General features: G+C 42.3%; 1 protein-coding gene across 1 annotated transcript in view; it reads left to right on the top strand.

Annotated features, from left to right (window-relative positions):
• Positions 1-894, top strand: part of LOC147613934 (uncharacterized) — a 39,134-nt gene extending 38,240 nt beyond the window's left edge. The window contains exon 4 of the mRNA XM_086781936.1: positions 220-894. Coding sequence (XP_086638062.1) covers positions 220-447 — 228 coding nt within the window. The 3' untranslated portion in view covers positions 448-894. The remainder of the gene's footprint in view (positions 1-219) is intronic.
• Positions 895-14,452: the final 13,558 nt, after the last annotated feature.

The following is a 14,452-nucleotide window of genomic DNA, read 5'->3' as shown; positions in this document are numbered from 1 at the left end:
CGCACATACATACATACATATATGTGTGTATGTATGTATGCACAGGCTTTAACATGGCATAACCTAACTAGGTATGTGGGTATCAGTTGTGTGTGCTGTAACATAGGCATAGGAAAGCTATGATATTCAAGTTTTAAGCGGTGTCTTTTTTACTACTGTGCTTAATGGATGTTCTGTTCTGAAGATGGATGGCCGTGTTATTTTCTTTTCTTTCAACAGAAGCGGAAGGTTGTACAGCTGCCCTCAGAGCAGACCAAGGATATCAAGTTGACTTGTGCCATTTGTATGGATATCATGAAAGAGGAAACCTCTACAGTATGTGGCCATATCTTCTGCAGGTCTTGCATACTTGGAGCTATTCAAATACAGAAGAAATGTCCAAGCTGTCGCAGGAAACTAACAAACAGCAACATTCACCGCATTTACTTGCCTAGTGGCAGCAGATAGTTTACTTGCAAATGAATGCTTTATTTCATAGATATCTGTTTTCTAGAACCGAGTTTGCTTCTATATAAGGGGCTTCATGGTCAATTTCATCACGAGTGGTTGGTGCATGAAAAGATTCATGTTGAGTGCTCTGATATATCCGGGCAGATCATGTCAGATTATCGTGTATTTGTACTGATTGTTGATTCTTACCAGAGATATGAGAGTATCAGCTTCCTCAAATACTGTACATTGATTGAGTACAGATTTTTGTGATGGAAGCAATGAAAGTTCTCAGTTGGCTAAACCTCAATACTCTTCAAAATAATTTCACATCATTTCACCATGTGTCTACATCTAGCCATGAGAAGCAAGGGGGCACCCGTGCATGTGGTGGCCTTGCCCATGATCTCTGTTTTTTGGTCAAGACTGTACTTGTCATCTATGCACAACATACATTATGATCAAGATATATCTCTGTTTTTTGGTCAAGACTGTACTTGTCATCTATGCACAACATACATTATGATCCTTTGCTCCTTCAAGTAAAGAATTGATATATCTTGGCAACAAGGATGTTGGAGCTACTCAAAGCTAGTGGTTTTTTGAAAAAATAAAAATTTGGCCAGGGCTTAAACTATTGATCAAATGTATGTGGCTACTAAGCTCTTTGTGTCATGGTCTGCTAACAGTCCTATGCGGCTGGCTCTGTTGCCTGTCAACGAAACCATGCTGTTCAGTTCCTTCCTTGGCTGGCTCCTAAATCTTGGCCAACAGACTTGAACAATCAACCACGGTTGCCTTGGTCACCATGCCCTCAGTCCAGGCGTACGTTATAACCTCAACATGAACGTGCAAGCTTGGCCACCAGACTTCTGTAAGTAGCCGGCTGCGTATGTGTTGGCCACCATGCCTACTTCAGAACCTGAACATAGACCTCAACCAATCTGCCAACACAGACATGATGAGTTCAAGGCAGGACTAGTGCTTATCATGTTTGAAGAAGCTCAAGCTCTAAAGCTGCTCTCGAGTATCAGTCCTTTCACAAGACGACTCCTTTCACTCTTGTGTGCAGTGAGTAATTGCTTTGTTATACCCTTTGGGCCAAATCACCTTATATCCCCTAAGACCCTTACAAGAGCATCAGGTAGGTGGCTAAGGCATGATACTGTATAAAATCTATGTGGAAGAAAATTGTGGCATTGCATTATGGTGTGTTGGATACAATGCCGTTTGAGCGCATCCATCAACAGCATTGGTTTGTCTTTTGTATGGGAAGATATAAGAGCGGGTCAAGGAAACCCTAGTCATCCATTAAGGACGGAATATCAAGAGATGCTTTGCATGACCAAGATAATGTTCAGAAAGGACGCTCCTTTGCAGGGACCACCACTCAATGCGGATAGACACATGCTAAAAAACTGTTTTGGAGAATAATAATTAACAAATTCACATGAATCATACATTAAGACAAAAGGTCATTAAAGCAAAATGAGTTTTCAAAACAAAGCATAGATCTTGAATAATGACTTCAGGGTATGTTTGCCTTGGCAGCAAAATGGGCAGCAATCTATATGGATCAAGCATTGGCACCTAAACAGTAAGTTAAAAAGAGCATTTTCTTGAATGGAAATATGTCGGAGTAGGTGCATGTTTAGCAATCGCTAGGTTTCAAAATACCTCACTTGCATATCCTAAGAACAGTGCCCCACGAGGTGGAGGAATGATACCAATGGATTGACGACTCGATGCTTACTTTTTTTGTAATAGGGAGCTTATGCAAAAGATTGTCTCAAGATTTGGTGTAATTGATTACATAGCAGAGATGTATTAGAGAACTATTATAGTGGCGCATATACCCAGATGTAGGTAATCAAATCCCCAATGGGAACGCTATAAATATCCCCATTATATTTCGGAGCATATATGCTCAATTATTTGTTTTACCTTCTATTTGGGTATGCTTGAGGTTTATTAGATCTACATTGAATTAATATAAAATCAATGAATTTTAATAGCTTTATTTCTATCTAGTTTAAGCTGCCCTTTGCTTGTATCTAATTTAAGACAAATAGAAAAACATACAGCCTCCTTCCTGGTGGTTATGACGTTATGGTGTTTCCCTCCACATCCCTCCTACATGTGAGGAGTGTACGTGGAGTCTAGAATTTGTTATGGTTAGCGTAGTAGTTCCAAGAGTTCAACATTTGGCAATGTTGCAGAAAAAGCAACATGAACAACATCTATAACTCAAATATTAGCAACACTATTAACATAGAAATCTACTTTGATCTCATTAAGTTATAATATTTTTATATATGCAATTAGACAAGTATACACGTAGTTTTTTCCTCTACAAGTATATACATAAATAGAAAAAGTAGAAAAAATTAATGCAAGGTAATTGTAAAAATTTGGTTATCCATAAGCTGTAGTTTTTTCCTATACAAGTGTTGAAAACTATTGGGTCACTTAGCATTGTTTTATTGGGTAGTATAATTTCATCTAATAATACAATGGGGAGGCAAGGATTGTTGTAGATTATGCCTTAACTGTTGAGATTGGTAATGCAAATTGTCAGGAGTGAGAGTTGAGTGGTAATTTGGTTAGAGATTGTATGCACACACCTCAGTTTACATTGAGGAGGAGTGTTGAAATTTGCAATGTAAGGTGTGTGAGTTTATGTTTGTGTGGGAACACACCTTATGAGTGAGATGAGATATTATGTGGGATGTGATTTATGAGAGCCATACAAGAAGATGTTGGATAGAGATTGCCACATGGCATGATGTTAATCCCATTTTGGATTAACAAACATGATCCTCAATTGAGGACATTAATAAGTGTTATGAAACGGCACTATAAAAGTTGTACATTATGAGATACTGGTCACCCAAGGCCTAGTAAGTAAGTTTTGGGCGCCCAAGTGTGAATAAGGGCCAAATGTATATAAGGCATTTTCTCATAATGAAAAGACACAGTCCCCTTTGTGCTATAGAGAGCTCTCCCTTGTATCTTGAGAGAGATTGAAGGAGTGAGAGCATTCTAGCATTGTGTCTCTTTCATGCTTGTGTGAGAGAGTGAGAGAGAGAGAGTGATTGCCTTATGTGACGGTGTGAGCGACTCTACGGTGCTAGTGTGGAGGTGGAGGTTGGAGGTTGGAGTTTAACAAGTCAGCGTGAAGGCCTCAAGGGACTCAAGTTCGAAGCATTGGTAAGTACCCTACGACAGTTGTGATCTATTGCTCATCCTTTAGGTGAATGTGTAGAGTTCCCTCTTGGAGGTGTGGTAGCCCATAACATTTTTGGCACCGCTGCCGGGGAAACACCTTTGTTTCTTTCACCCTCTTGGAGTTTCAGTTCCCATTGCATACGATTCATTATTGCCCTTGCATTCTGGTAGTGCATTGTGTGGAAAATGAATGGATAAGATGTATGTGGTAGAAAGAAATTTTGAGAAATTGGTTGTGATGTTGTGTATGTTTGTGGTGGAGTGGTTTTAGGATAAAGATTCACTGTTTGTTCTTGTTAATTTTGATATTCACATCATTGAAAACACCAATATGAATGAGCAGGTTGGTGTTTGGTTTTTCGTCTTTTTCAAAAATCCATAAAAATAAAAAACATAAGGGACCATTGATTGTGCCAAGAACTTGCATTCCATTCCTTAGGAATGGCACAATCGATTTGGTATCAATTGGATAAGTATTAAGCACCCAAAATCATAATTTTTGACGCGGGAAGTTCCACGTGAAATTGCAGAAACATGTGAAACGTCGTGAACCATTTCGTGCAATCACGCCGTGAATCACTCACGAAATCAGTGCCGCAATTAACACCGAAATTACGGGATTGCCTTGCCAAAAATAGACAATCTTTTCCTGACACCGCGAAGTCTGCCAAAATTTTTGAGCATGTGAAAGTTCAGCATAGCGTTCACGACGTGAAACATTTTGAAGTTGTTCACGGCGTGAAACCCTTCCTGGTTCATGACGTGAACCCTTTTGAAGTTGTTCACGGTGGGTGAAACCCTTTCGTGTTCACGACGTAAAACATTCTCTGCAAATTCATGGGTTAGCCAAATCCAACGATTAGTCAGACCAAAGCCACAAGGGTCGGTTAAGGAGGGCAGCCTATATCAAAAAGAGGGGATCTATCTCGAAGTGCAAAATTTTTTCAGCACGTGAAAGTGGAGAATAATGTTCATTCCGTTTCCTACAATTTCACACCGTGAACCATTCTCTTGAGTTTCACGGTTTCTGAAACATAGCGATAGAATCGAAAGTAAAATTAACTTGGGTTGACAAATAGCTTATCAAATCGTACATACATGCACTTAAGATCTGGAAAACTCATCGGAGATGATCTTACGCCTGACGATAGTGTATCAAATCATCCAGGATCTTCCTATCAAAGAAGTGTGGGATCAGGACATTCTGCAAAAGCACACACCTGAGTGTTTTAAGAAACCCGATCTTTACTGAAACTAGTAGCGAAGAGTCCATGGAAGAAGGACTGAGAGATACGCTAGGTTTGGGAAAGAGGAGAAACCACCCTCCCCCAACCAGGTCCAGTGGTCTCATTGATATCACCTGGGGATTTTTCGGTCTCCAAACTAGTCATGATGAAGAAGTGCAATCTTTGGACATGGGTCCGTCAACAAGCATTGGACTCGGTCCACGACAAGAAGTGCCATTCCAAACATCGAATTCCAGGCTGTCGAATACCGGCACCCCCCGAATAAGACGGGACATAGAAAGTGCAGCAAGGATGGGTCAAATATTCTTCCCCACCACCGAGGAAGTAGAGTTAGACCTCAAACGGAGTGACGTGGAATGACAACTACGAGAATTGAGCTTAAGGAAACAAGAGCTGGATACTCAAAGGACGAGAGCTGAGCAAAAGGAAACGGGAGGTTTTAACCTACTCCAGTCATCATGAGGGAAGGAACTAGAAATAGTTATGGGTAGAAGTGGGAGAAATTCTAAACTTGGAAACCATAAACGAGGAATCCAGAATGGAGGAAGGGTTTACAACCATAGAAGAGGAGGGTAACCTAGAAGGCATGGCAGTGAAGTAGAGGACCGTCTCTACACCAAAAAGGATATTGAGCAGATGATCAATCACCCTACATTGTTACAAGACATGGAACTCCTGATTCTACTAAGACGTATGGAGGCGACTAATGGGGAGTCACTCCAAGGTACAGCTGCTGGACCATCCCATGGACCAGAAATACCTAGAAGAGCCAATACAAGAAGGGGACGAGGTCTAGGAAGGGGGGGAGCAATTCCTCAAAGGCCTAGGATAGATCCAACCATGGACCTTAATGTAGCCACAAGGGCAGACCTGCTAAATATGGCGGCAGAGATGGGCCAGGGGATGGTCAGAGAACTACGTACTGCTCTAGAATCCCGACCTTCCCAGATGAAACCACATATCATTGCAAAACTTGTCCAAAAGTTTTATGGGGACGGGAATCCTATCCAACATGTAGATATTTTTGAATCCACATGTGAAACCTGTGAGCCAGTCAGTGATGTGATAATGATACATGCCTTCTCATTGACTTTGGAAGGAAAAGCTCATCAGTGGTTCTGAACCCGTAAGCCTGAGGATAAGGTTAACTTCACAAGGCTAAAGAATGTTTTTTTTGCCCAATTTTTCCTGAAGTTGTGGCACAATTACATGATATCAAACAAAAGGAAGATGAGTCGATGAGAGACTATGTTTCTCATCTTAAGCACTTAAATTCGAGGTGCAAACTTTGGGAGAGGTTAACTGATGATCAGTTGTTGTTGCCTTGCTCTGGAGAGGGGTTAGAGACCATAGAATGCATGATTACTTGCTAGTACTAGCCCAACCTGCTACTCTTGATGCATGTTGCAAACTGGCAATCGAATATGAAGATAATATGTTGGAATTGCCGCAACTAGAAGATGTAAAAACATCTTCAGCAACTACGACTTCGCGTGTCTCGAGCCACCAAGAAATTGGAACTCAAAGCAAGCAAGTCAGAAACATGACAGTGGATGAGCTTGGTACTGCCATATTAGAGTAATTGAAAGTCAAAGAGGGAAGAGAAACATCTAGGCATGGGCATAATCACCTTTACCCTCGTCGCAAGAAATTGGTGTGGTGCTCTGTGTAGATTAAATCACACTACCATGGAGTGTCCATAGTTAAGAGCAAGGCCATTACTCTATTGTGCTCACTGTGTAAATTAAGAAATCATGACACTTCAATGTGTAGATATCCAAGGTTTCAAAATGTTGCATAACTATCAGGTGGCTTTACTGGTGCCACCTGTACAGATCACCGCTACTGCTGGACAACCCAACTCTTCCTACTTACCTAGGGGGATGTTCCGAGAACAAGACGCTTCACCTTTGCCGCCACCAATTCTACCCCCACAACTGTTAAAAATATTGCATCTCTCCTTATGCTGTCTTGGAGTCCTGTCGGCCTATTTTCTACAGCCGACTGCTTCATGCACAAGTATATAAGAGTTTCTCTCTTTTATTCATTCAATCATCTTTCATTGCCCTATTTGCTAGCTCTTGTACTCTGTAACCTCAAGCTAATAAAGCTCTAGTTCTTGCTTGCAATCTTTCTCTCTCATGTTGATTTGCTTCCGCTTGTGCACATTCTTTCATGGTATCATACACTTAGGCTCTGACTGTTGCACAATCTGCTTCTCTTTGTTTTCTGCTTCTCTAGATTCTCCAGGCTGTAGATCCTTCAAACAGTGGCTGCATTTTTTCTTTCTTAGCTGCGTTTTTTGCTCTCTACAAGCCCTCCAACTGCTGTCGGCCAGCCCCCAGGCTGCGTTTTCTTGTACACAGGCAAGTGGAGGAGTCTAACTGCAAATTCAGTAAGTGCATCAGACAAGTGGCACATCAGCTCTTCTTCCTCCAAGATCCCCTCCCTCTTATGGTAGGAGGTTCTCGGTGGTGTGTTTTTGGGTTTCTTTTGCTGCTGTCCAGCTTGCATCTTCAGAGGGGGCTACTAGTCTCTAGTTGGATCCTGTGGAAAGGTGCTTGAGAGAGCATGTGGATTGCTTAGCTACAGAGGTTGTTTGAGACATAGCTTCTTTGAGGCAGACATGGGTCCCCCCTGCATGAACAAGGAGGACAAGCTCAGTGGTTCAAACTATGATCATTAGAAGCTACAGATGAAGGTCTGGTTCACACAAAAGGGACTCTGGAGCTTGTTCAGGGCCACGAACGAAAGCCCAAATGCCCTACCAGCTCTAAGAAGAAGTGGACTCAGGACCAGGAGGATGCCTTTCTCGCAGAACTTCCAGCTTGGAAGAATCAAGACTTAAAACCTCACTCTACACTTGTATGAGCCATGTCACCAGAGGTCTCCCCCGTCGTGCAAACATTGGATTGTGCTGCTTCTATTTGGAGAAAGCTGACAAATCTATATGCACGGGACTCTACAATGCGGTCTATCAACCTATTGGGTCAGCTCTTTTCCCTGGAGTTTATAGCAGAGACTTCCATGCAGTCATTTGTGATGAAGGTTAAGGTAATTTATGACCAATTAGTGGCAATGGGTACTGCCTTGACCTCTTCTCAGTTAGCTGCTCTCCTCCTCATCAGGCTTCCTCCAGATTATGACATGGTTTCCTGAGCTTTGCGGGTTTAGATCACAACACGTTCCCTTGAGTTTGATGATCTGTGTACTCTCCTCTTGGAAAAAGAATCCATCCTAGTTTCACAGGGAAAATTGAAAGTTTCATCGTCTATTGGACCTGATCAGGCAATTTCGACGTTGCAGAAGAAAGTTCAGAGTCGGTGTTACAAGTGTGGGAAGAAAGGCCACATGTCAAAGGATTGGCAGTCAAGGACAAAGACATAGCCAGGGACAAGGGCAAGTCTTCAAAGAAGGGCAAAGACAAGTCACATGATAGTGACATAGACTTGTCTAGTGATAACCCCAGCTCTCCTAAGGCCTTATAGTCTGGAGAGAACATGACTGGTGTCTTGCTCTGATCCTAAGGGCATCCCCCCGCGTGCTGTCTTCCAGAAACGGCCTCTGGGTAGGAGAGGGGGCTTTCAAAAGCTCACTTATATTAAATCTGGAGCATGGGACCCCTGTGTCAGAGTTCCAAGTATGAAGACAGGCAAGTTCACTTGATGGTCCGAATGAGTTCCAGGATCAACCAAGTTTCCTTCATGGTTTGAATGAGTTCTAGAACTATTGGTCAGCAGAGACTATGGACAGGATGTGTTCCATGTTCATTTGTTCCAGGTTATTGGATGTGATGTGTTCACAGTTCTACTTTGAGTTTGGAGCCAAGCAGATTTTCTTTTGCTCTTTATAGTGGCATTATGTTTTCTGAAGACAACAAGTTGATGATGGTCGCACCTTCGCATCAGCTTTCTTCTGACTTTTTTTTGCACACTTCAAGATGGAGAGGGGGTGTTAAAAATATTGCATCTCTCCTTATGTTGTCGTGGAGTCCTGTCGGCCTGTTTTCTACAGCCGACTGCTTCATGCACAAGTATATAAGAGTTGCTCTCTTTTATTCATTCAATCATATTTCATTGCCCTATTTGCTGGCTCTTGTACTTTGTAACCTCAAGCTAATAAAGCTCTAGTTCTTGTCTTGCAATCTTTCTCTCTCTCATGTTTATTTGCTTCCGCTTGTGCATTCTTTCAACAACCACCATAGGCTAAGATCAATAAAGTATTGATCGAAGAGCCGTCAGAAGATGTTGACGTGGTGCGAGAAATAGAACTTAGCAGGGAGTAGTACGAGGAAACGGCTGAGGTTACACCGAAATACTACGTCCTACAAAATAACACGCCAGTACCTGTGTTTCCAACCACGGTACAATGGAAGGGCAAGGACATGAACTCGAATCTAAGAAGAGGACTGCTACAATTCTTTGGCTGCTGTGCGGAGGGCTGCATCGAGTCGCCGAGTGCCCAAACAAGAATATGGGTCATACACATCAACCACAACAAGTGGCGGCTTTGCCCAATGACATGCCAGTGCTCACCTGCACTAAATGTGGAATTGATCATTTGACAAGGATTGTCCATACCGATAAAGTGACTCTACTTCTACTACCAATCAAGCCACCATCCGAACCATTAGTGTACAATTTGGGAAGATCACACTGCTCAATGTCCTAACAAGAGCTCAAGCTCAACTAGGAGACAAGGAAAGAAATCGAGCGGATGCGACTATTTCCAGAACTGGCCCCCGTAGGAGAAGAATGAAAAAAGTAGGTAAGGGTAACACAAGGGTCACAAGCCAAGACGGATCCAAAGAAGATACAATTGACACTGGATCCACCCAATCAAAGGAAGAGGGGTGTCAAGGGATCAATCATAGAGGATCAGACTAGGAAAAGCAAAGAGAGCAACCAACAACTCCTAAAGGGGTCAGCGCATGCCCCAATGCCAACGAGGAAATAAGAAAGCTCGAAGACGCCAAGGCCTTAGTCGAAGAGTGCCAACCAACCGGGTAAGGGATACAGTTTATCCACACGAAACGAGCCAACCTGGGATAGGGAATTGGACATGCTAACCCCAATTCTGGAAGAAATAGAAGAGTCCCAAGCAAACACACTGTCCAGAATGTTTGAGGAAAACGGGTTGGGGGAGTCCATCCATTCCTTCCCTATGGAAGAATACGAGACATCTACATGGGAAGAACTCTCTATCTCCAAATAACCCAGAGACATAGGAAGTCTCGCGGGGGTGGCTGTGCTGTCCATGCTTGTGCAAATGCCATTAGGGCAACTATTATGCAATTCACCAACCCTATGGACAGACGTAAAAGAATGGGTAGAGGGCGACAGCCGATACTATAGATGAGACTCTGCCACCTCTGGCCGAAAGAACCTTGAGGCATACAAGGAAAACCTGAGTCGTTAAGATACTAGTTAACCAACTGGGACGCTACTACAAAAGCGACGACACAAATGCTACCATTCTGATTCATCATAATAGGTACTAGGCACTGGCTATCCTGGATGGTGGGGCAAGGGTTAGCATCATTACAAAACGTTGCTGGGAAAACTGGAAAAAACTTGATCTAAGAAAAGCAGATCTGATCGTTAAAATGGCTGACGGAACATCTTCGAGGCCCATTGGGCTTTTGGAGAATGTTAAATGCAGGCTCTTTACGTTTCACTGTCATCATACATTCGTGGGTGGTCATGGACTTCCTGTGCCAACCTGATACATATGACATAATATTGGGGAGACCCCTCATGAGGGAATCCAAATTGGTGCATGATTGGGCCTTGGATCATGTGTATGTACGTAGGGATTCACAAATCTTAAAGATTGATCTGAGAACATGGAAAGCATACCCCATGGAGGGGAAGTTATTTGGTAACGATTCGGTCACAAACACGAAGCGAACTACTATACAGATATGCCAACCCTCAGAGGGAGATCCCAAGGATGAAGAGGAAATGAAAATGTATGCATCACTTCCTCCTCCGAACTTTAGTGAAAACTGGATGCATGTATTGGCCACCATTGATGTGATGCAGCCCAGGGGAACCCAGTATTTGGAATCTGAAGAAGATAAGCTCATTGCTCTTCTCAAGGAATTTAAGGATTGTTTCGGTTGGAATTATAAGGAGATGAAGGAGGTACCGCCTAAGGTGGTACATCATACGATTCCAATCATGGAAGGTTCGAGACCAACCAGGCAGAAACCATACCAAATGAGTCCTAAGTATGCGGCAATTGTAAAGGAGGAAATTGACAAGCTCAATGCTGGCGGATTTCATCTATGAAATCGAACATATGGATTGGTTGTCACCGATCGTGATAGTGCCAAAAAAGAATGGAAAGCTTTGGGTATGTGTTGATCTTAAAAAGGTTAATGCAGCCACTAGGAAAGACCATTATCCATTACGTTATACAAAACATGTTTTGGAAAGAGTGGCTACTAGTAGAGAAGCTTACAGGTTCTTGGATGGATTCTCCAGCTACAGTCAGGTGTCCATAGCACCAGAGGACTAGCACAAGACAACTTTCAACACAATGTGGGGGAAATTTGCATACAAAGTTGGCCGTTCGACCTCACAAATGCCCCAGCAGCCTTTCAATAGTTGATGTGCATAGCCTTTAAAGGACTACTTACAAAAGTGGTTGGAGGTATTCATTGACGATCTATGTGCACTCTCTATGGGTAGACCATCTGGGTTGCTTGAGGAAAGTGTTCGAGCGATGTCGATTATATCGTATATCACTGAACCCCTTGAAGTGTCAGTTTTGGGTCAAGCATGGTGTGATATTGGGACACATTGTCTCAAAGAATGGTATATCCACGGACAATAGCAAGGTCAAGCTGATATTGGAGTTGCCACCACCTACCAACTATAAGGAAGTGCAAAGATTTATGGGACATGTGGGGTAATATCGCCACTTCATAATTTTTTATGCAGAAATAACCAAACCCTTGTACAAGCTCCTCATTGTCTTTGAGTGGACCGAGGAGTGTCAAGAAGCATATGATCAACCGAAGCAAGCGTTAGCAAGCGCGCCAATTCTATGACCCCCCCAATTGAGATCTCATATTTCAAGTTCATATTGATGCATCAAATTTTGCTATTGGTTGCATACTAGCCCAGCCTGGTGAGTTCAAATTGGACTATCCAGTTTGCTTCACGAGTCGGTAGCAGCTGAATGATGCAGAGGTGCATTACACCACCACAGAGAGAGAAGGATTGGCCATGGTTTACGTCGTCCAGAAATATCGACATTACCTCTTGGCCAACAAATTCGTATTTTTCCTGGACCATCAAGCCTTACTATACCTGGTAAATAAACCTTGCACCACGGGGAGAATCACACGATGGTTACTATTATTGTTGGAATTCGACTTTACAGTCAATGGGTAAGGAAGAGAACACATCATGTGTTGGCCGACCACATGTCAAGAATTCCAAATGGGGAACCAACAATTGGTATTGATGATGATCTTCCTGATGCTTGTTTATTTAAGTTGGATATGGTACTCGAATGGAGTGAAGAAATCTCCGAGTATCTAGCTTATAATTTTTCGAGGAAATACCTTTGAAAAAAGATAAAATGTGGTGACTTATCAATCTAGTTGCACCTTATTAATAACTGATTGCATGAGAACTATATAAGCTAGAAAAAGATAATGTGCTCAGAAGATGCGTTAGAGAGGATGAGTTTGCCACCATATTGGAAGAAGCTCATTCAGGGATAGCAGGTGGGCATTTTGCTGGAGAAATCACAGCTCAAAAAGTGCTTCAAGCAGGACTATGGTGACCTACGTTATTCGGACATGCCATAGAATTTGTCAAAAGATGCAAAGAATGTTAATGTTTTGCTATTCCATAACAAAAGGACAAGATGCCGCTCACCCTTATTATTGTAATACAACCATTTGAGAAATGGGGGATAGATTTTGTGGGACCGATTAGTCCAGTGGCATATCCATTCCAAGCCCAATATATGATCGTGGCCACGGACTATTTCACGAAATGGGCAGAAGTCAAAGCCTCAAAGAAAGCTGATGTGCGAACAATTGTAAAATTTTTATATGAGCAAATTATCTCGAGGTTCGGCTGTCCATTAGAATTGGTGAGTGATCACGGCTCACATTTTATCAATGAGGTGATTGATCATTTACTTGCGGGATTCTTAGTGATCCATCGAAAATCATCACCTTATTATCCACATGCCAATGGTCAAGTAGAGAGTACAAACAAGATTTTGTGTACTATCTTGACGAAAACCTTGGAAGCAAGTCGAATAGACTGGGAACATAAGCTGATGCAGCCCTATGGGCCTATCGAACATCATATGAGGTAGCAACGAGTTACACTCCCTTCCGTTTAGCTTATGGTGTGGAAGCAGTTATGCCTATGGAATACCTAGTTCCAAGCTTAAGGATCGTCGTACAAGAGCATCTAATGGAGAATGCATTACTTGAAAGGCTAATTGACTTAGAGAAGCTTGATGACACCAGACTGATAGCATCGCATGAACTCATGGTTGAAAAATTACACAGGAAATATTGGTTCGACAAAAACCTTAAGCAAAAAGAACTTGAAACGGGGGACCTTGTCCTCATGTATGGTGTCGGTAGTGCTAGGAAAAAGAAACTTAAATATCGAGGCCTGGGACCATTCTGAGTATCAAAAATCACACCTCAGGTGTCTGTTCGAATTAAGACAATTGACGACATCCAAATGGAGGGTTATGTCAATGGAAGTAAATTAAAAAAATACTTTGGACCACTGACCCAAGAGATGCTCTTGCAAGAACATCTTTTGAAACAACATAAATAGCTTGCAAAAGAAAAGATATAGCAAGCCCAGGAAGAGGCTAAGGCTAGAGAAATCAAAGCCAAACAATTACTTTACAAAAGATTGATATATGTCAACATGGCTTCTGTGACCCTTTTGGACAAAGGGAAACTAAACATTGAGCCAGCACGACTCAAGGTGGGACTTACTACACAGGTAAGGGCCATGCAACAAGCATTGCATTAATAGATATGGGGTCAAGTCATAACTTGATCTCATATGAAACCTGGGTAGCATTAGGTAAACCACACCTTGAACCCAGTGATGTGCAAGTTTGTAGCATTCACTTGGTAGCATTAGGTAAACCACTGATGCGCAAGTTTGTAGCATTCACTTGATAGCCACAAAAGCCGAGGGATTTTTAAATGTTAACGTTTCCATCAAAAATAATTCTTTGGTCGGGAAGGTGTTTGTCATGCCTGCAGGTTCCATGGAAGAAGAGATGATTCTAGGTCGATCCTAGATCTGTGCCAGTAAATGCAATATCCAATATGAAGAATGAATAGCATTGATAAGCACAAGCGAGAAGGTCATGTCCATACACTTATGGAACTCGACAAACAGAGGAAAGCTCATCATAATAAAATTGATGAACAAGCAACGAGTGCAATGGCAACACCTTAGAGGACAGAACCAGCAACCATTTCGTGACGCTTACCCACACAATACCATACATCTAAGGGTACATAGAAGTGGGTGCCCAAG

The sequence above is a fragment of the Cibotium barometz genome, chromosome 43 (assembly GCF_041138505.1).
Source record: "Cibotium barometz isolate CiBa-2024 chromosome 43, ASM4113850v1, whole genome shotgun sequence".
NCBI classification, from domain to species: domain Eukaryota; kingdom Viridiplantae; phylum Streptophyta; class Polypodiopsida; order Cyatheales; family Cibotiaceae; genus Cibotium; species Cibotium barometz.
Note: the sequence above shows the minus strand (reverse complement) of the source record. Positions and strands in the feature narration are given on the sequence as shown.